General features: G+C 43.1%; 1 protein-coding gene across 1 annotated transcript in view; it reads left to right on the top strand.

The window, feature by feature from the left end:
• Nucleotides 1-23372, top strand: part of LOC132819989 (sodium- and chloride-dependent neutral and basic amino acid transporter B(0+)-like) — a 196615-nt gene that overhangs the window by 47310 nt on the left and 125933 nt on the right. Inside the window, exons 4-5 of the mRNA XM_060831923.1 lie at nucleotides 5195-5348; nucleotides 17121-17252. Of these exons, the coding sequence (XP_060687906.1) occupies nucleotides 5195-5348; nucleotides 17121-17252 (286 nt within the window). The remainder of the gene's footprint in view (nucleotides 1-5194; nucleotides 5349-17120; nucleotides 17253-23372) is intronic.

The raw sequence follows: 23372 nt of genomic DNA on the forward strand, positions 1-23372 counted from the left end.
GTGAACCCTTTCAAGTTTCACAACATCTTTCCGATATGAAGGAGACCAGAATTGCATGCAATATTCCAACAGTGGCCTAATCAATGTCCTGTGCAGCAGCAACATGAGCTCCCAACTCCTGTACTCAATACTCGGATCAATAAAGGAAGGCATACCAAATGTCTTCTTCACTATCCTATCGACCTGCGACTCCACTTTCAAGGAGCTATGAACCTGCACTCCAAGATCTCTTTGTTCAGCAACACTCCCTAGGACCTTACCATTAAGTGTATAAGTCCTGCTAAGATTTGGCCTCCCAAAATGCAGCACTTCGCATTTATCTGAATTAAATTCCATCTGCCACTTCTCAGCCCATTGGCCCATCTGGTCAAGATCCTGTTGTAATCTGAGGTAACCTTCTTCTTTGTCCACTACACCTCCAATTTTGGTGTCATCTGCAAACTTACTAACTAGACCTCTTATGCTTGCATCCAAATCATTTATGTAAATGACAATAAGTAGAGGACCCAGCACCGATCATTGTGGCACTCCACTGGTCATAGGCCTCCAGACTGAAAAACAACCCTCCACCACCACCCTCTGTCTTCTACCTTTGAAACAGTTCCATATCCAAATGGCTAGTTCTCCCTGTATTCCATGAGATCTGACCTTGCTAACCAGTCTTCCATGGGGAACTTTGTCGAACACCGTACTGAAGTTCATATAGATCACATCTACCATTCTACCCTCATCAATCCTCTTTGTTACTTCTTCAAACAACTCAATCAAGTTTGTGAGACATGATTTCCCACGCATAAAATCATGCTGACTATCCCTAATTAGTCCTTGCCTTTCCAAATACATGTATATCCTGTGCCTCAGGATTCTCTCCAACAACTTGCCCACCACCAACTTCAGGCTCACTGGCCGCCTTGCTGATCTTTGAGGGGCCCTCCTCTCTCCCTTGTTACCCTTTTGTCCTTAATGTATTTGTAAAAACCCTTTGGATTCTCCTGAATTCTATTTGCCAAAGCTATTTCATGTCCCCTTTTTACCCTCCTGCTTTCCCTTTTAAGTATACTCCTACTGCCTTTATACTCTTCTTAGGATTCACTCGATCTATCCTGTCTATACCTTACATATGCTTCCTTCTTTTTCTTAACCAAGTCCGCAATTTCGTTAGTAATCCAGCATTCCCTATACCACCAGCCTTTCCTTTCACCCTAACAGGAATATACTTTCTCTGGATTCTCATTATCTCATTTCTGAAGGCTTCCCATTTTCCAGCCGTCCCTTTACCTGCGAACATCTACCCCCAATCAGCTTTTGAAAGTTCTTGCCTAATACTGTCAAAATTGGCCTTTTTCCAATTTAAAAATTCAACTTTTAGATCTGATCTATCCTTTTCCATCACAGTTTTAAATCTAATAGAATTATGGTCACTGGCCCCAAAGTGCTCCCCCACTGACACCTCAGTCACCTGCCCTGCCTTATTTCCCAAGAGTAGATCAAGTTTTGCACCTTCCCTAGTAGGTACATCCACATACTGAATCAGAAAATTTTCTTGTAATGCGCTTAACAAATTCCTCTCCATCTAAACCCTTAACACTATGGCAGTCCCAGTCCACGTTTGGAAAGTTAAGATCCCCGACCATAGCCACCCTATTATTTTTGCAGAAAACTGAGATCTCCTTGCAAGTTTGTTTCTCAATTTCTCTCTGACTATTAGGAGGTCTATAATACAATCCCAATAAGGTAATCATCCTTTTCTTATTTCTCAGTTCCACCTAAATAACTTCCCTGGATATATTTCCAGGAATATCCTCCCTTATCACAAATGCCACTCCCCCTCCTCTCTCGCCTCCCTTTCTATCCTTCCTGTAGCATTTGTATCCTGGAACATTAAGCTGCCAGTCCTGCTCATCCCTGAGCCATGTTTCTGTAATTGCTAGGATGTTCCAGACGCACATTCCTAATCATGCCCTGAGTTCAGCTGTCTTCCCTGTCAGGCCCCTTGCATTGAAATAAATGCCGTTTAATTTATTATTCCTATCTTGTTCCTGCCTGCCCTGTTTGACTTGCTTCTATTCTCAACTGTACCATCTCAGATCGATCTCTTTCCTTACTATCTCCCTGGGTCCCACCCCCTAACCCCCACCTTACTAGTTTTAATCCTCCCGAGCAGCTCAAGCAAATTTCCCTGCCAGTATATTAGTCCCCTTCCAAATTAGGTGCAATCCGTCCTTCTTGTACAGGTCACTTCTACCCCAAAGGAGATTCTAATGATCCAAAAAAATGTGAATCCTTCTCCCATACACTGGCTCCTCAGCCATGCATTCATCTACTCTATCCTCCTATTCCTGCTCTCACTAGCTCATAGCACTGGGAGTAATGCAGATATTACTACTCTTGAGGACCTCCTTTTTAAATTCCTGCCTAATTCTCTGTAATCTCCCTTCAGAATCTCAACCTTTCCCCTTCCTCTTGCTGGTACCCCTCCTCCTTGAGAACATTTTGCACCCTCTCTGAGACATCCTTGATCCTGGCACCAGGGAAATATCTCCAAAAACATACAACATATGTATTCTGTTGATAGAGATTTGTCAGACCATGTGAAATTTCTGATGCTGGATTAGTGGTGTTGTAAAAGCACAGCAGTTCAGGCAGCATCTGAGGAGCAGTAAAATCGACGTTTCAGGCAAAAGCCCTTCATCAGTAATACAGGCAGAGTGCCTGAAGGTTGGAGAGATAAATGAGAGAAGGGTGGAGGTGGGGAGAAAGTAGCATAGAGTACAATAGGTGAGTGGGGGAGGTGTTGAAGGTGATAGGTCAGGGAGGAGGGTCGAGTGGATAGATTGTAAAGAAGCTAGGCTGGTAGGACAAGTCATGGGGACAGTGCTGAGCTGGAAATTTGGAACTGGGGTGAGGTGGGGGAAGGAGAAATGAGGAAACTGTTGAAGTCCACATTAATGCCCTGGGGTTGAAGTGTTCCGAGGCGGAAGATGAGGCATTCTTCCTCCAAGCATTGGGTGGTGAGGGAGCAGCGGTGAAGGAGGCCCAGGACGTCCATGTCCTTGGCAGAGTGGGAGGGGGAGATGAAATGTTGGGTCACAGGGCAGTGGGGTTGATTGGTGCAGGTGTCCCAGAGATATTCCCTAAAGTGCTCTTCAAGGAGGCGTCCAGTCTTCCCAATATAGAGAGGACCAATGGATACAATAAATGATATTGGTGGATGTGCAGGTAAAACTTTGATGGATGTGGAAGGCTCCTTTAGGGCCTTGGATGGAGGTGAGGGAGGAGGTGTGGGCGCAGGTTTTGCAATTCCTGCAGTGGCAGGGGAAGGTGCCAGCATGGGAGGGTGGGTTGTAGGGGGGCGTGGACCTGACCAGGTAGTCACGGAGGAAATGGTCTTTGTGGAAGGCGGAAAGGGGTGGGGAGAGAAATATATCCCTGGTGGTGGGGTCCGTTTGGAGGTGGCGGACATGTCATTGGATGATTTGGTTTATGCAAAGGTTGGTAGGGTGGAAGGTGAACACCAGAGGGGTTCTGTCCTTGTTACAGTTGGAGGGGTGGGGTCTGAGGGCAGAGGTGAGGGGTGTAGACGAGATGCGTTGGAGGGCATCATTAACCACGTGGGAAGGGAAATTGGAAGGAGGCCATCTGTTGTGTTCTGTGGTGGAACTGGTCCTCATGGGAGCAGATATGGCGGAGATGGAGGAATTGGAAATACAGGCTGGCATTTTTGCAGGAGGTAGGGTGGGAAGAGGTGTAATCCAGGTAGCTGTGGAAGTCGGTAGGTTTGTAAAAAATGTCAGTGTCAAGTCGGTCGTCATTAATGGAGATGGAGAGGTCCAGGAAGGGGAGGGAGGTGTCAGAGATGGTCCAGGTAAATTTAAAATCAGGGTGGAATGTTTTGGTGAAGTTGTTGAATTGCTCAACCTCCTTGCGGGAGCACGAGGTGGTGCCAATGCAGCCATCAATGTAGCGGAGGAGGAGGTGGGGAGTGGTGCTGGTGTAATTACGGAAGATGGACTGTTCTACGTAGCCAACAAAGAGACAGGCATAGCTGGGGCCCATTCGGGTGCCCATGGCTACCCCTTTGGTCTGGAGGAAGTGGGAGGATTCGAAGGAGAAATTGTTAAGTGTCAGGACCAGTTTGGCCAAACGAATGAGAGTGTCGATGGAAGGGTACTGTTGGGAACATCGGTAGAGGAAGAAACGGAGGGCTTGGAGGCCCTGGTCATGATGCCCCAGCTGACTGTGGGGGAACTGAATGGGATTTTTAATTTTCCCAACAGCAAATCCCCTGTGTCTGGTTCACTCTGACAAAGTCCTTTGAAATCTCAAGACTTCAAAATATTGGCGCTGCATTCAGCCTCAATCTGAATGGTCACTCAATAGTCAATCTTTGAATCTTTCTGATAATTGTATGGCAGGCAGGGATAGTAGGAGAGATTCCTGGTCAATTGGAAACATTGAGGTAGTGCAGAGTAACAGCCACCCCACGGTGAAAGCTGCAGACGCTGATTCATGCCATGGCCTCTCTCTATATTGTGTGACCTCCTCATTTCAAAGCATTGGTGAGAAATATGTGATGCAAAATAGATATATTCTGACATTGAGTATTCTGAAACAAACCTGAAATTCTATTATTTTTAGTGTGGAGATTGCATCAGAAATAGTCAGGAAATGTGGACATCACCCAGACCTGAGCAACTAGATCTTGCCCTTTTGGACACATCTTGTCATTCTCACCAGTCATTTACTTGGTGAAAGGCTGAACAGTTCTTAATCACAGTCCTGGAATTTTGGAAAGATAGAACATCTTCGGGCAAGATTTGCTCCTTAAGGTTTACATCCAGCTCCTGAGCAAGCGAAGAAAGTATTCATGGCTGTCTGAAGATGGACCAGAGGGAGTTGGCTTTATCTGAATTCTCACAGAATGAACAGGAAACACACTCTCCAATAGATACAGTGAGTATTTTAGCAAAACATGAAATTACACTCATGTAAAATCCTGAGAAGTGCTGATTCTTTGGGGATTTTAGCTTTTGTGAACTGCAGTCACCCGTCTTGTTTCCAAACTACTAAGTGATTGCTGTTAACTGGGGAATGAAGAAATGTTTTTACAGTGGGGAAGAGTTGAACTAAGTGCTTAAGTTTAGATTGAGAAAATCTACTTTCTAATTTAGTCAATTCCTTTCTTTGCCCCAAGAGTGCTGCCAATCCAGCAGTGAACAGAAATGATGAAAATGTGAAGAGAGGTAACTGGTCCTCGAAGACTGACTCCTTGCTCTCGATGATTGGCTGTGCTGTGGGTCTAGGCAATGTCTGGAGATTCCCTTTCCTGGCTTACAAAAATGGAGGAGGTACTGTCTGGAATTTGAATTAAGGGGATAGAAATGCAGAGGGAGCATTTCAATGATCTTTAAGGACTGTTGGCTTGGATATTGCTCTTGTCAGTGCTTCCCATCGTAACAATTGATGTGGAGGTGCCGGTGTTTGACTGGAGGAGGCAAAGTCAGAATGCAACAACTCCAGGTTATGATCCAACAGGTTTAACCTTCACCTGATGAAGCAGCAGAACCCCAGAAGCTTCTGATTTCAAATAAACCTGCTGGACTATAGCCTGGTCTTGTGTGTTTTCTGACATCCTAACAATTGTGCAGGGGTTAGAAATGTTACAGTCTGGACATGGCACAGTTAAATACAAAAGTGCAAAGTGGTGGTTGAAATTAATTCAAGTGACTTTTGAGCAAATCAGATTGTCTCATTACAGGTTGTAGTTTGAATCTGTGGCCCATTTCTCATCAGGAGTAAAAAGCATTATACTTTTATACCTTTAAATACTTTATATTGCTAAATTCCTAAAACTGAAATAATTCTAAAAACACAACAGAATGTCATTAAGACCCAGTAACAGTAGATTAATAAAACTCATGTAGCCCCTTTTTCATTTGTCTAGTTCAAGTCAGAGTAGACCACATTTTCAGTTTAAATAGGCATAGGTTGATTCATTACAAGTTTTATGGAAGATTCCTTTGGAGTTAAGATAATAAAGTCCTTGTCAGCAATATCGACAGATGTTAAGATTAAAACAAGGATAGAAAACACAAAAGAATAAAGTTTCAATCAGTCTTTGTAGCATGCTAGTGGAATCACTGTTAGACTTTGCTTACAGCAGAAATACACGGACATCATGATGGATCACAATATTGAACACATAATTTTGGTCGGTTTATCAGGAATACCCATTGATAAGGTGCTAGCTAAAACAAAGTTGCTGTACCTACTTTACCATCTCACAGTGAGTTATCAATGAACTTCATTATCTCCTGGATTACAGTTATTACTTACCTTCATTTCGATCTTAGTTTGCCTCCAGTAATGTATATATATATGCTTATATATTATCCACCATAACATAAGAGACTGAGTCTGGATATCATGCTATCAGAGAAACCAGCAGACATTTATTATAATGATATAAAGTCAAGGATTTTACGCAGGCCAGTCATTATTTGGTGTCGACGATGAGTCACCATGAATATTCTGTGGAATCCCCATTCTAGCACACTCTGAAGGTATTGCCCAGGAAACTGGATTTTCCACTAGACAATTCTCCGATTCTTGGAACACTCCAAAAGTCTCTATTTACATCGGAAATTTCAGAAGGTACTGATGAATTTAAGTAAAATAATTAATCAGGAAAGTTAGATTATTAAATCTAACACCCCTGCCATGTCCAGACCTGCTCCAAACCCCCACATCCATCAGATCTGAGTTGACATCTACCTAGCAACTCCTTGCATCAGTCAAATGTGACCCAACCCAACCCAACATTAACATAGAGTCATAGAGTCCTACAGCACGGAGACAAGCCCTTTGGTCCAAATTGGTCCATGCCTACCAAACTGTCCATCCATGCTAACCCCATTTCGCTGCACTTAGCCATTTCCTTCTAAACTTTTCCTATCTATGTACTTGTCTAAATACCTTTTGATGTTGTTAATGTAATCAACCTTCTGCTGGCAGCTCATTCCAGATGCATTCCACCCTCTGCGTCAAAACGTCCCCCTCAGGGTCTCCTTTATTCTTTCCCCTCTAACCTTAAACCGATGCCCTCCTGTCCTCGATTCCCCAATTCTGGAAAAAAGACAGAGTGCATTCACTCTATCCATGCCTATCATGATATTATACATTTCTATAACAAACTTCCTCAATCTCTTCAGCTCTAAAGAAAAAAGTCTTAGGTTGTTCAACCTTTCCCTATAACTCAGACCATTGCATCCTGGCACCATCCCTGTAAATTTCTTCTGAACTCTTCCCAGTTTAACAACATCCTTCCTCTAGCAGGGAGACCAAAACTGAGCATAACACTCCAAATGTGGCCTCACCAACATCCTGTACAAGTGCAACATAACTTCCAGGCATTTATACTCAGTGCCCTGACTGATGAAAGACAGTATGCCAAAAGCCTTCTTCCCTGTCCTGTCTGTCTGTGACTCCACACCCTCGACAGAACTGACCGCTGGCCTCTACTGTCAACCTGACCTCCTGCCCAGCTGACATCCTATCTAGCTAGTGAACAGTCAGGAGGGAGTTGCCCTGGGAGTCCTCAAAATTGACGCCAGACCCTTGAAGTCTCATGGCTTCAGGTTAAAAAGGGGGCAAAAAGGTCCTGCTGATTATCACATACCATCCTCCCTCAGCTGATGAATCAGTACTCCTCAATGCTGAACAAACTTGGAGGAAGCATTGAGGGTGGCAAGGGCACAACATGTCCTTTAGGTGGGGGATTTCAACATTGACCATCAAGACTGGCTCAGCAGTAGCACTACTGATCAAGGTGGTTATGTCCTAAAGAACTTCACTGCTACACTGGATCTGTGGTAGGTGGTGAGGAAACCAACAGGAGTGAAAAACATACTTGACTTCATCCTCGCCAATCGACTGAGGATTGAGTTGTAGAAATAGCGGAGGCGCTGAATGTGATCTTTCAAACATCACTGGAATCAGGAAAGTTCCAGATGATTGGAAAATTGCTATTGTAACTCCCTTGTTCAAGAAAGGACCAAGACAGAAGATGGAAAATTATAGGCCGATGAGCCTACCCTTGGTTGTAGGTAAAATTCTAGAATCCATCGTTAAGGACGGAATTTCTAAATTCTTGGAAGTGCAGGGTCAGATTAGAACAAGTCAGCATGGATTTAGTAAGGGAAGGTCATGCCTGAGAAACCTGTTAGAATTCTTTGAAGAGGTAACAAGTAGGTTAGACCAGGGAAACCCAGTGGATGTCATCTATGTACACTTCCAAAATGCCTTTGATAAGGTGCCTCACAGGAAGCTGCAGAGTAAGGTGAGGGCCCCTGGTGTTCAAGGTAAGCTACTGGCATAAGTTGGGGATTGGCTGTCTGACAGAAGGCAGAGAGTTGGGATAAAAGGTTCTTATTCGGAATGGCAGCTGGTGACAAGCAGGGTCCTGCAGGTTTCAGTGTTGGGGCCACAGCTGTTCATTTTATATATTAATGATCTGGATGAAGGGACAGGGAGAATTCTGGCAAAGTTCGCCGATGATACGAAGTTAGGCAGACAGGCAGGTAGTACTGAGGAGGTGGGGAGGCTGCAGAAGGATCTAGACAGTTTGGGAGAGTGGTCCAGGGAATAGCTGATGAAATTCAATGCTGCTACACTGGGTTTGTGGTAGGTGATGAGGGAACCAATAGGAGGGAAAAACTTACTTGACTTCATCGTCACCAATCTGCTGGCTGTATTGGTATGAGTGACACTGCACAGTCCTTGTGGAGATGAAGTTACACCTTCACATTCAGAATACCATCCATCCTGTTGTATTGCACTATCACTGAGCTAAATGGGACAGACTTCAAGCAGATTTAGCAACTAAGACTTCAGGCACTGTGGGCCATCATCAGCAACAGAAGCATACTTCAGCACAATCTGCAAACTCATGGCCCAGCATCTCTCCCACTCAAGCATTACCATCAAGCCGGGGATCAGCCTGGTTCAATGGACAGTGAAGTTGGGGAGTCAGGAGCAGCACTAGACATACCTAAACATGAGGTGTCAAGCTAGTGAAGCTACTAAACATGCCAAACACAATAAGCAGCATGTGATAGAGCTAAGCAACCAATCAGTCTGAACCAGACTCTGCTGTCCTGCCACATCCAATCATGAATGGTGATAGACATTTAAACAACTCACTGGATGAGGAGGCTCCACAAATGTCCCCATCCTCAATGATGAAAGAGCCCAACACATCAGTGCAAAAGGTAAGGCTGAAGTGCTGAGTGGATGATCCATCTCAATGTTCTCTACTTGTCCCCAACATTACAGATGCCAGCCTTCAGCCAATTTGATTCACTCCATGAGATAACAAAATACAGTTCAATGCACTGGATACTGCAAAACCTATGGGCCTTGACATCATTCTGGCAATAGTACTGAACGTCTGTGCTCCAGAACTTGCTGCACCCCTAGCCAAGCTCTTCGAGTTTAGTTACAACATCAGCATCCACTCATCATTGTGAAAATTGCTCAGATATGCCCTGCATACATAAAAAAGCTGGACAAATCCAACCCGGCCCATTACACCCCATCAGTCTACTGTCAATGATCAGTGAAGTGATGGAAGGTGTCGTCAACAATGCTATCCAGCAGCACCTGCTCAGCAATAACCTGCTTGGTGATGCCCAGTTTGGATTCTGCCAGGACCACTCAGCTCCTGACCTCATTACAGCCTTGGTTCTAACATGGACAAAAGAGCTGAATTCCAGAGAGGAGGTGATAGTGACAGCCCTGGGCAAAAGTAATGGCTGCAAATGCTGGAAACCAGATTCTGGAGTCGAGTGGTGCTGGAAAAGCACAGCAGTTCAGGCAGCATCCGCGAAGCAGTAAAATCGACGTTTCCGGCAAACGCCCTTCATTAGGAATACAGCTTTCTTCTGTCTTTTACTGCTCCTCGGATGCTGCCTGAACTGCTGTGCTTTTCCAGCACCACTCTACTCCAGATAGTGACAGCGGTGGACATCAAGGCCACAGTTGACTGAGTGTGATATCCAGGAGCCCTAGCAAAACTGGAATCAATGAGTGTCAAGGATCAAACACTTCTCTGGCCCCCAGGAAAGTGCATGGTTGCAAATCCTCAACACCATTCACAATTGCTTAGATACTGAAGCAGCCCATTTTCAAATGCAGATTTGGGATAACAAGTGGCAAGCACATTCATGTCACACAATTGGCAGAAATGACCCCCTCCAACAAGAGAGAGTCCAGCCATTATTTTGTGAAATTCATTCTCATGACCATTACTGAATCTCCCATTGTCAACAGCCTGGGGTTACCATTTACCAGAAACTGAACTAGACTCATCATCATATATATATATAAAATACTCTGGTTACAAGAGCAAGTCAGAGTTTAGGAATATTGCAGCAAGTAACTCACCCCTAACTCCACAAAGCCTGTACATCATCTCCCTGGCACAAGTGCCAAACACTGATATTATAATGTAAAGGTTGAATTTATCATCAATCAGTGATTCTTTAAGATTGTCTACTGCTATCTATGATTGATAAATAAATTAATAGATAAGGAGATAATGTATTCCAACCCCAGATGAACAACTGGCAAATATCAACATATAACTTTATTCCCTTTCTAACTCCTCACGCTCACAGTCATACACAGATAGAACATAGAACAGTACAGGCTCTTCAGCCCTCTATGTTGCGCAGACCTTTTATCCTATTCTAAGATCAAACTAACCTACATACCCTACATTTTACTATCATCCAAATACCAAGTGATGTAAGACTGACTGGTCTGTAATTCCCAGGGTTATCCATTTCCCCTTTTTTGAACAAGGGAATGACATTTGCCACCCTCCAATCATCTGGTACTACTCCAGTAGCCAGTGAGCATGCGAAGATCATTACTTCTGTTGTAATGTCCTGTACCTTTAAGAAAGAGTGAATGCTGTTCTGCACTGAGAGCTTACAAGCACCTGTCATATGATTTAACTAGCAGTCTCAGAGTGTACTGGAAAATTGAAAATATATAACATTTGGCTGTGAAATGGAAACCTGAATTGTTTGCTGTTTTGGCAACAAATCCAATTTAAACAAACAGTTTAAATTATGCCTCAGGATACTAAAACCCAATCCAGTTTGAATTTATTGTTTTACCAACATCAAACTGATGATCCAATGTTGGGGGAATATAAAAAAGGCAGCCATTTTGAAAATCAGATAGAGCAACTGCAATCGAGAGAGAGAGAGACCCAAGACATTGAAATACTCTGTATCAAAGGTACCTTTCATACGAAACATCTTAACAGTAAAAAGAAAGAAGATGATCCAGTGAGGTCTTCAGCCGGAAGAAGAAAGACACCAAAGATGACAGCCACTGAAAGCTTTTGAAATTGATTTGATGTAATTTTAATAGATGTTTTATTGGAACAGTATATTATAGCATTGGAGGCAGGTATTAAGCAGTTAAGAGAAAAGGAGCCTTAGTGTTGTGAATATTTGTTGCTTGATGTTCCCTTTTAGAGTTAAAGAATGAATTAATGTTATTTTCTTGAAATATTGGAAATGTGAGGTGAGGTGAGCTTCTCTGGGTGTTTGGTTTAATGAAGAGAGAGGTTCACCTCTGTGTCATAACACTTTAGGCACAGCAATCTCTTCCCTCGCTTCCTGCAGCAACCTTGGTTATATCCCGTCTGGTTCAGGCGACTTATCTATCCTCATGCTTTTCAAAATTTGCAGCATATCCTCCTTCTTAACATCAACCTGTTTGAGCATATCAGTCTGTTTCACGCTGTCCTCACAAACAATAAGGTCCCTCTCCCTAGTGAATACTCAAATAACGTATTCATTAAAAACCTCCCCAAACGCCAACTCCAGGCACAAGTTCCCTTCACTATCCCTGATTGGCCCTACCCGCACTTGCTGTAAGTTCTCTGTAAACAACCTCCACATTTCTGTTGTACATTTCCCTGAGAATATCTACTCCCAGTTTATGATTCACGGTTCCTGCCTAATAGCATTGTAATTTCCCCCTTCCCCAACTAAATGCTTTCTCATACCATCTGCTCCTATCCCTCTCCATGACTATAGTAAAGGTCAGGGAGTTGTGATCACTATAACAGAAATGTTCTCCCACCAAGAGATCTGTCACCTGGCTTGGTTTATTACCAAGCACCAAATCCAAATGGCCTCCCCTTTGGTTGGCCTAGCTAAATATTTAATCAGGAATCCTTCTTGGACACACCTGACAAAATCTGCTGCATCCAAACTATTTGCACTAAGGAGGTTCCAGTCAATATTAGGGAAGTTGAAGTCACCCGACACAAGCCTGTTACGTATGCACCTTGTCAAAATCTGCCTCACAATCGGCTCCTCCATGCCTTTGTTGCTATTGGGTATCTATAGAAAACTCCCAATAAAGTGACTGCTCCTTTCCTGTTTCTGACTTCCACTTATAATGACTCAGTGGACAAACCATCCCCGACAATCTTCCTTTCTCCAACTATTATACTGTCCCTTATTAGCAATGCCACCCACCCATCTATTTTACCTCCATCTCTGTTCCTATTGGAACATCTAAATCCCGGAACATTCAGCAACCATTCCTGCCCCTGTGATATCAAAGCCTCTGTAATAGCCACAACATTGTAGCTTCAAGAAACTCCATGCTCCATTGTAGCTCCATGCTCTAAGTTCATCACCCTTATTCTTGACACTTCTTGCATTAAAATAGACCCATCACACTGACTGCAGCTTTGCCCTATCAACTGCCTATCCTTCCTCACAGTCTCTCTGCATGCTGTATCTGCCTGTTCACCAGCATCCACATCCTTTGAACCGTAGTACCAGTTCCCAACCCTCTGCCAAACTAGTTTAAACCCTCCCGAAGATTTCTAGCAAACCTTCTGCCCAGGATATTGATGCCCCTCAGGATCAGGTGCAACCCGTACAGGTCCCACCTTCCGCAGAAGATCCACATACCTGAAGCCCTCCCTCCTATACCAGCTCTGCAGCCACGTGTTTAGCTGCACACACTCTCCATTCCTAGCTTCACTAGACAATGGCACCAATAGCAATCCTGGGATTACTACTCTGCTTTTACTAATTAACCTTACTCTTACTAATCTTTCAATGTTCCCTCAATACAGGAGTTGTCCCACTGGACTGAAGAATTGCAGACATTATTCCACTTTAGAACAGGGGCGAAAGAGGAAAATCAGGGATTTATAGATCAGTTAGCCTAACATCTGTACTGGGGCACTGGTTGGTGTCTCTAATTAAGGATAAAATAACTGAGCACTTCAAATTTCTTCAGTTAATCAAGGACAGTAGGTCATGCCTGACAAACCTCATTTAATTCTTTGAAGCCATGACTAAGATAGTGGACAGGGGAATGTCTATGGTTGTTGTTTGTATGGACTTCAGATGGCATGTGATAAATTGCACATAAGAGCTTATTAACTAAGGTAGAGGCTGATGGAATTGAAGACAAATTACTTATATAGTTCAGAAATTGGTTGAGTGGCAGGTGACAGAAAATAAAGATAATGAGTAGGTCCTGAAATTTGCAGGATGTGACCAGTGGTGTCCCCGTAAGGATCTGTGTTAGGGTCTCAATTATTCATATTTTTTATTGACAACTAGGATAATAACATAGAAAGTCATATATCCAAATATACTGATGACACAAAGTTAGGGGGCATTGTAGACAATGTAGTCAACAGCATAAAATTGCAGAGGGTTCTTGATAGACTCAGTAATTGGGCAAAAATGTAGCAGATGAAGTTCAATGCAAGCAAGTGTGTGGTTATCCATTTTGACCGATATAGTATCGACCTGGATACTTCCTAGATGGCATCAAGTTAAACACAATGGATGCCAAAAGAGACTTGGGGGTTCAGGTGCATGGACCTTTCAAGTACCACAAACAGGTACAGTAAATAATGAAGAAAGCTAATGGAATCTGGCTTTTACACCTCGAGTACATGAATACAAGGATGTAGACAGTATGCTGCAGATATACAAAACCCTGGTTCGACCACAATTGAAGTACTGTGGGAAGATCTGGGCACTACATCTAAGGGAGGATATATTGGCCTTGGAGGGAGTACAACATGGTTTTACGAGAATGATAACCTGGATTTTAGGGGTTTGGTTATGAGGAGAGATTCTAAAGATTAGGCCTGTTTCTCTGTTAGTATAAAGTTGCTGTTACCATCCACTTGAAACTGCAGAGTATGCAGAAATAAGGTGGGTGAACTTAAGGCATGGATCGATACCTGGGACTACGATGTTGTGGCCATCACGGAAACGTGGATAGATGAGGGACAGGAATGGTTGTTGGAGGTTCCTGGTTACAGATGTTTCAGTAAGATTAGGGAGGGTGGTAAAAAAGGAGGGGGTTGGCATTGCTAATTAGGAATGGTATAACGGCTGCAGAAAGGAAGTTTGAGGGGAATCTGCCTTTGGAGGTAGTATGGGCTGAAATCAGAAATAGGAGAGGTGCAGTCACCTTGTTGGGTGTTTACTATAGGCCCCCCAATAGCAACAGAGATGTGGAGAAACAGATTGGGAAACAGATTTTGGAAAGGTGCAGAAGCCACATGGTCGTAGTCATGGGTGACTTCAACTTCCCAAATATTGATTGGAAGCTTTTTAGATCAAGTAGATTGGATGGGGCGGTGTTTGTGCAGTGTGTCCAGGAAGCTTTTCTAACTCAGTATGTAGATTGTCCAACCAGAGGGGAGGCCATATTGGATTTGGTACTCGGTAATGAACCGGGACAAGTGATGGGCTTGTTAGTGGGTGAACATTTTAGTGATGGTGACCACAATTCTGTGACTTTCACCTTGGTTATGGAGAGAGATAGGTGCGCACAACAGGGTAGATTTTACAATTGGGGGAAGGGAAATTACGATTGTGTAAGACAGGATATGAGGAGCATAAGTTGGGAGCATAGGCTGTCAGGGAAGGATGTGGTGGAAATGTGGAACTTTTTCAAGGATCAGATGCGACGTATCCTTAATATGTATGTACCTACCAGGCAGGAAAGAAATGGTCGTGTGAGGGAGCCTTGGTTGACGAGGGAGGTTGAATGTCTAGTAAAGAGGAAGAAGGAGGCTTACATAAGGTTGAGGAAACAGGGTTCAGACAGGGCAGTGGAGGGATACAGGATAGCCAGAAGGGACCTGAAGAAAGGGATTAGGAGAGCTAAGAGAGGGCATGAAAAATCCTTGGCGGATAGGATCAAGGATAACCCCAAGGCATTTTATGCGTATGTGAGAAACATGAGAATGACGAGAACGAGGGTAGGTCCGATCAAGGACAGTAGTGGGAAATTGTGTATTGAGTCGGAAGAGATAGGAGAGGTCTTGAATGAGTACTTTTCTTCTGTTTTTACGAACGAGAGGGACCGTATTGTTGAAGAGGAGAGTGTGAAACAGACTGGTAAGCTAGAAGAGATACTTGTTAGGAAGGAAGATGTGTTGGACATTTTGAACAACTTGAGGATAGACAAGTCCCCCGGGCCTGACGGGATATATCCTAGGATTATGTGGGAAGCAAGAGAGAAAATTGCAGTACTGTTGGCAATGATCTTTTCGTCTTCACTGTCAACGGGGGTGGTACCAGGGGACTGGAGAGTAGCGAATGTTGTGCCCCTGTTCAAAAAAGGGAATAGGGATAACCCTGGGAATTACAGGCCAGTTAGTCTTACTTCTGTGGTCAGCAAAGTAATGGAAAGGGTACTGAGGGATAGGATTTATGAGTATCTGGAAAGACACTGCTTGATTAGGGACAGCCAGCACGGATTTGTGAAGGGTAGGTCTTGCCTTACAAGTCTTATTGAATTCTTTGAGGAGGTGACCAAGCATGTGGATGAGGGTAGAGCAGTGGATGTAGTGTACATGGATTTTAGTAAGGCATTTGATAAGGTTCCCCATGGTAGGCTTATGCGGAAGTCAGGAGGCATGGGATAGAGGGAAATTTGGCCAGTTGGATAGAAAACTGGCTAACCGGTCAAAGTCAGAGAGTGGTGGTAGATGGTAAATATTCAGCCTGGAGCCCAGTGACAAGTAGAGTTCCGCAGGGATCAGTTCTGGGTCCTCTGCTGTTTGTAATTTTTATTAATGACTTGGATGAGGGAGTCGAAGGGTGGGTCAGTAAATTTGCAGATGATACGAAGATTGGTGGAGTTGTGGACAGTGAGGAGGGCTGTCGTCGGCTGCAAAGGGACTTAGATATGCTGCAGAGCTGGGCTGAGGAGTGGCATATGGAGTTCAACCCTGCCAAGTGTGGGGTTGTCCATTTTGGAAGAACAAATAAGAATGCGGAATACAGGGTTAACGGTAGGGTTCTTAGTCAGGTGGAGGAACAGAGGGATCTTGGGGTCTATGTGCATAGATCTTTGAAAGTTGCCACTCAGGTGGATAGAGCTTGTAAGAAGGCCTATGGTGTATTAGCGTTCATTAGCAGAGGGATTGAATTCAAGAGTCGAGAAATGATGTTGCAGCTGTACAGGACTTTGGTTAGGCCACATTTGGAGTACTGTGTGCAGTTCTGGTCGCCTCACTTTAGGAAAGATGTGGAAGCTTTGGAGAGGGTGCAGAGAAGATTTACCAGGATGTTGCCTGGAATGGACAATAGGTCGTACGAGGATAGGTTGAGAGTTCTCGGCCTTTTCTCGTTGGAACGCCGAAGGATGAGGGGTGACTTGATAGAGGTTTATAAGATGATCAGAGGAATAGATAGAGTAGACAGTCAGAAACTTTTTCCCCGGGTACAACAGAGTGTTACAAGGGGACATAAATTTAAGGTGAAGGGTAGAAGGTATAGGCGAGATGTCAGGGGTGGGTTCTTTACCCAGAAAGTGGTGGGGGCATGGAATGCGCTGCTTGTGGGAGTGGTAGAGTCAGAATCATTGGCGACCTTTAAGCCGCAATTGGATAGGTACATGGATGGGGGTGCTTAATCTAGGATAGATGTTCGGCACAACATCGTGGGCCGAAGGGCCTGTTCTGTGCTGTATTGTTCTATGTTCTATGTTGGGAATTCACATCCATGGACCCTGTTTCACCTTTTTATTCTATTTTCCAGGTGTATTTCTTATTCCCTACTCAATCATGCTGGGTCTTGTTGGGATACCAATATTTTTCTTGGAATCTTCCTTTGGACAGTTTGCCAGCCTCGGGCCTGTTGCAGTGTGGAAATCTGTACCAATGTTACAAGGTTAGAGATTATTGAATAATTAAAACTCAGCAACAATTTCAATGCATTTTAATGTTTAATTCATATTAATAAACTAATTATAATTGAGTGATTAAATGAGAGTGTATCTGAGCCTTGCTGTCATTCTCTTTGAAAACTTTGCTATGTTACACCAAGATATGTTAGTGATTAACACTGATGTTAGTTTAGTTTCTTATTCATTAAATGCGCGTGATTGTGATTGTGTTCAGTTCACCTGGATGGTTGACTCCAAATCTCATTGTTTTTTCAGAGTCAATTTTTCCTTAGATCATTTAAAGAATGATTAGATTAGATTCCCTACAGTGCAGAAACAGGCCCTTGGGCCCACCAAGTCCACACTGACCCTCTAAAGAGTAACCCAGATCCATTTCCCTCTGACTAAAACAACAGACAATTTAGCATGGCCAACCCATCTTTGTTTTGTAGGAGGGAACCAGAGCACCTAGAAGAAACCCACACAGACACAGGGAGACTTTGCAAACTCCACACAGACAGTCGGAATCAAACTCAGGTCCCTAGCGCTGTGAGGCTGCAGAGCGAGCCACTGAGCCACTGTGCTGCCCTTGTAAATTGTATCAAGTTGCTGTGGTGAAATTTGAACCCATGACCCTTGAGCATTAACCTGAGCTTCTTGACTACCAAGCCAGTGACTCCTCCACTACACCACCATCTCCAAGAAACTTGACTAGTAACATGCCCAACTATTGTAAACTAATAGCAAACTACTAGCTCAGAAATGTGTATGCTTGAGCAATGTAATGAATGTCTGTTGGGTTGCCCAATACCACAATATCATGCCCAGTTTCTGACATTGTTGGAGATAACAAAAGCAGTGCCCCATCAGGTAAAACACCCTGGTGGAGGCAAACTCACACCATAGCAACAGCAGTTACTATCTATTAAAGACATCGTAGACGTACAGATTTAGAAAACAAATTGATGACCAGCATGACTTTGGAAGCAGACAGTTTGGAATAGGGAGAAGTTTGTTATCGTTAAACAGCATCAGTTCTTCAGAGTACAGACAGTTGTACACATCTATAGATGGAGCATTAAGCACGAGAACAATGGAACATATTTCTACTTTTCATTAGGATGCAAACTCTTTCAAGATAAAATGCATTTCTAAGATTTCCTTGGTAATAAAAACAAATTAAAATGCTAAAGAACGCCCTTGAGCTGGGACAAAGGCCAGTGCATTACAGAAAATTTGAATCCTAGAAAGCTCTGTTGATGGCAGTTAATACATAATGACAATTACAAACGTCTTTGTTCTTAAGGAAAGAGCAGTATAATTTGGAGAGACAAAAATATCAGAGACACACAGCAAAAGCTGGTGTTTTTGTAAAGGCCAACTCATGGATAGCAACAAAACTGGTATGGATTTGGCATCCAGCAACACGTTCACTGATTTTACTGTTCCAAAACTTCATGCAGTTCTATTTTGCAGATCAAGGTCTAGGTGAGGCCATGAAAAGAACTCTTAAAAATCTTGTCAGAACTCAGGGAGGTACAATGGCCTTACATTGCCAGGGATCCGGGTTTGAATTGACCCTCAGGCAACTGTCTATGTGGAGTTTACACATTCTGCCCATTTCAGATGGGTCCCACCAGGTGCTTGGGTTTCCTCTCACGGTCCAAAGATATGCATGTTTGGTGGATTGGCTGTGCTAAATTGCTGATAGCGTCCAGGGATGTGTAGGTTAGGTGGATTAGCGAGGGGAAATGGAGGGTTGCAGGGATAGGGTAAGAGATTGGTTCTGGGTGGGATGCTGTTCAGAGGGTCATGCAGACTCGATGAGCTGAATGGCCTGCTTTCACTCCGTAGGGATTTTATGACTTGACAAGGAGGAGCTTTACATTATTAACATGCACAGTTTTTCTGGGTGGATCAGAAAATTCTGGATATGATTTGGAAAGATCTTGAAGAGCAGATCAAGATAAGAATTCACTTCAGGATGAACAGACTCCACATCATTTCAAATAGACAAGAATCCTCAAGAGACTATTCACCAGTTTGTTGGAAGATGCCAAAGCAAAGGGCATGAGTGTGACTTTACTGAAGAGGAACGGCCAGAGAATATTAATGAGTTAATTATCACATTCACATGAATTAAAGTCAGTTGGAAGAAACATTTGTGCAATAAGAAGGGCCACAGTCTTGACATATCACTTGAGGATAGACAGATCTATGAAGATATAGTGGCAGGCCAGCAACAATTACATGCTTTAGGTGCTACCAATACTATTGCAATGGTCAGTAAAGCACAGAAACCCAACAAAAGCTCCAATAGCAGTGGTTTGTTGTACTTCTCCAAAGTCCATGCTCTATTTTTTGATATCTGCAGCATCAAGGGACATGGCTATGTGCAGGAAATCTGTTTCCAAAAGCCAAGTCAGGCCCCTACAATAAACCACAAGCGACCAACATGACAGTATAGAGTCATAACAAATCATCAGCAACAAGGAAACTGTTACCAAGGTGCACCAAGGCAACCACATTGATGAGGTTCAGAGTCAACCAAATGAAAGTTAAACTTTAGAAAATGAGCAGGCTTTACATGATGTTAATCTCACACTCTGTGTTGGGAGTAGAAAGCAATCAGGAGCTCTTTAATATCATGTGTCCTGAGAAGGCAGTGTGATACAAGATAAAAGCTAAAATCAACACCGGAGTTAGTGTTACCATGTAACCACTATATGGCCTCAATGACATGCACCTGAGCAAGTAATGTTCCATGGTACAGGCTATGAGAAACCATCTCTCAGTGGAGACAGCAGATCAACAATTGTATGTATTGCTAATGAGTGACAATGCGCAAACTCTCACTGGCTTCCCGAAATACTTAGTCTAACAGATACATGGTTACCAGTATGTACAGATCTAAGTGCAGTCTCAAATCATGACATTCAAACCACACCCACCAATGCAGAACAAGTCACATATGATGCAATTGAATTAGTCAAGAATTGGTAAGTTATAACTTTGAAGTAGTAATTAAGCCAGGTAGACAAGATGATTGCATATGATTTACAGAACAGCTTATCCAAAATACAAAGATATTCATCTTGATCTGCACCATGATCACCTAAACTATGAAATTAAATGTGGTCTCAAGGCTGGCATGTTATACTTTGGACAATGTGAATTGTTGTCATTGGGCGCAGTTTCAAATCATGCCCATGTTACCACAGGAACGCATGAGTATTGAAAGTTCAAAATGATTGGCATAACAATCCAGGGATGAATCGGGATATTCAATGACTCACGAATGCAATATATAAACAGTGGGAGACTCTATATCCAGATGATATTTCATCCAATTCTTCAGCAAAGTAGCAACAGAGCTGTTCATATTGTATGGGGAGATTACTTCCTTGTGACAGATTACTTCTCTAAATCACCCATTTTTTTGGTGAATTAGCAGCAAAATGAGTACAAGTGTCACTGACACAATGGTGGTATTTTTAGGTTATTTGGTGTCCCAAGTAAGAATCTCCAAAATTGCTCACTGGGCAGAGAGTGAGAGTTAGAAATACAAATCTTTGGATACCAGCAAAGGTTTCTGAAATATGCAACCAGCCCAGATCACAGAAATGTATTGCAGCTCATGATATTACATGATAAAGGAACAGAAGCCAGCTCTGAACAATTTATGACAGACCAATCATGCATGAAGAGATTGAGAGTTGAACCCTCTGATGATGTTGTGTGGTAGGGTTGATTAATAGCAACCAGCAGCAACTAACCAAGTTGTCAAACAAGTGCAACAGAGATCAATGAGTACCTTTCCAGGTGGACATACATCCACCAAGTCAGGAAAAATTGTCAAACTTTCAAAACATTACATTGAATTTTGAAACATTAATCTTTAAACTCTGTCTTACCTGTGTGCATAATTGTCAAATTAATTCCATGTGCCTCTGCACAACCATGTATATCTGTTTTGGAAAAGTTATCCTTATTCTGTTGTAAAATATCAGCCCAGATGCTATTTTGCCTTAGGAGTGTACCACTTGTTTGCAATAGTTAATTGTAACAAATGTTTAACAGTCTCTTCAAACCCATGATATTCACACTCAGTTTCTTATGTTATTGGGGATCACATAAGCGTGGTCACATCTGGTAAAATATCCTGCTGAAGATAAACTCACACCAGCAGTTGCTGTTCTACTTTGAATTAAATTAAAGCTAAATCACAAGATATGGGTTAGCAATGCAGCTAGTTATGAGCTGCAGTGAGAACTCTGGAGCTGAACCTGTGCCCTCAGGTTAAGTTGGAAAACACAAACGAAGGATCTTGTCACTGATACCCAGTCCTTGATAAAAAAAAACCAAAGTGCATACTACACTTTGGGTCAAGTCTGGACCCAGTGAGTTAATAGTTGATGGAGTTCAATGTTTCAGTGGTTAGTTTTTAGGTTGAAGAATGCTCACTTGGACATCAGGTGTGGGATTAAACCCTCAAATGAAATAGACATTGAGGAAACGAGGGAGGAGCTAAAACCAACTCTGGTACTTATCAATGGTGCCAAGTTATATAGTCATCGAGTCATAGAGATGTACAGCATGCAAACAGACCCTTCAGTCCAACCCTTCCATGCCGACCAGATATCCGAACCCAATCTAGCCCCACCTGCCAGCACTTGGTCCATATCCCTCCAAACTCTTCCTTTCATATACCCATCCAAATGCCTTTAAAATGTTGCAATTGTACCAGCGTCCACTACTTCCTCTGGCAGCTCATTTCATACATGTACCACCCTCTGTAAGAAGAAGTTGCTTATTAGGTCTCTTTTATATCTTTCCCCGTTCACTCTAAACCTATGCCCTCTAGTTCTGGACTCGCACACCCCAGGGAAAAAACCTTGTCTATTTATCCTATCCATGCCTCACATAATTTTGTAAACCTCTATAAGGTCACCCCTCAGCCCCAGTCTCCCTGTAGCTCAAATCCTCCAATCCTGGCAACATCCTTGTAAACCTCTTCTGAACCCTTTCAAGTTTCACAATATCTTTCCAATAGGAAGGAGACCAGAATTGCACACAATACTCCAACAGTGGCCTAACAAATGTCCTGTACAGCCACAACACGACCTCCCAGCTCCTGTACTCAATACTCTGACTGATAAAGGAAAGCATACCAAAAGCCTTCTTCACTATCCTATCTACCTGCGACTCCACTTTCAAGGAGCTATGAACCTGCACTCTTTGTTCAGGTCTCTTTGTTCAGCAACAGACCCCAAGACCTTACCACTAAATGTATAAGTCCTGCTAAGATTGTTCTTCAATGAGCTTTTTTCTTATTCGTTCAAGGAACTTGTTTTCTCTGGCTGGGCCAGCATTTATTGCCTATCGCTAGTTGCTCATGAGAAGTAGTGATGAGCTGCCTTCTAGAACCTCTGCAGTCTATGCACTGTAGGTTTCCCTACAATGCCCTTTGGAAAGGAATTCCAGGATTTTGACCCAGTGACTGTGAAGGATCAATGGTATATTTCCAAGTCAGCATGGTGATCGTTTTAGAGGGGATTTTTGCAGGTAGTGGTATTCCCCTGTATTTTCTGCCCTTGTCTTTCTAGATGGAAGTGGTCATGGGTTTGGAAGGTGCTTTCAAAGGAGCCTTGGTAAATTTCTGCAGTGCATCTTGTAGGTAGCACAAACTGTTGCAATTGCGTATCGGTGTTAAGGGAATGGATGCTTGTAGATGTTTTGCCAATCAAGTAAGCAGCTTTGTCCTGGAGGGTGTCAAACTTCTGGCATGCTCTTGGAGCAGGCAAGTGAGGAATATTCAATTAAACTCCTGACTTATGCCTTGTAGATGATAACAAGCTTGGGGAGACAGGAGGTGAGTTACTACTGCAGTATTCCTAGCCTCTGACCAGCTCTTGTCACCATTGTGTTTGTATAGTAATTCCAGTTGAGTTTCTGGTTAATGGTGACAACAAGGATATTGATTGTGGGGGTATTCATTGATGGTAACAACATTGAATATCATGGAGCAGTGGTTAGATTGTCTCTTGTTGGAAATGGTCATTGCCTGGCATTTGAGTGGTAGGAGTGTTACTTGCCACTTGTCAGCCCAAGCCTGGATATTGTTC

The sequence above is a fragment of the Hemiscyllium ocellatum genome, chromosome 11 (genome assembly GCF_020745735.1).
Source record: "Hemiscyllium ocellatum isolate sHemOce1 chromosome 11, sHemOce1.pat.X.cur, whole genome shotgun sequence".
In the NCBI taxonomy this organism is placed as follows: domain Eukaryota; kingdom Metazoa; phylum Chordata; class Chondrichthyes; order Orectolobiformes; family Hemiscylliidae; genus Hemiscyllium; species Hemiscyllium ocellatum.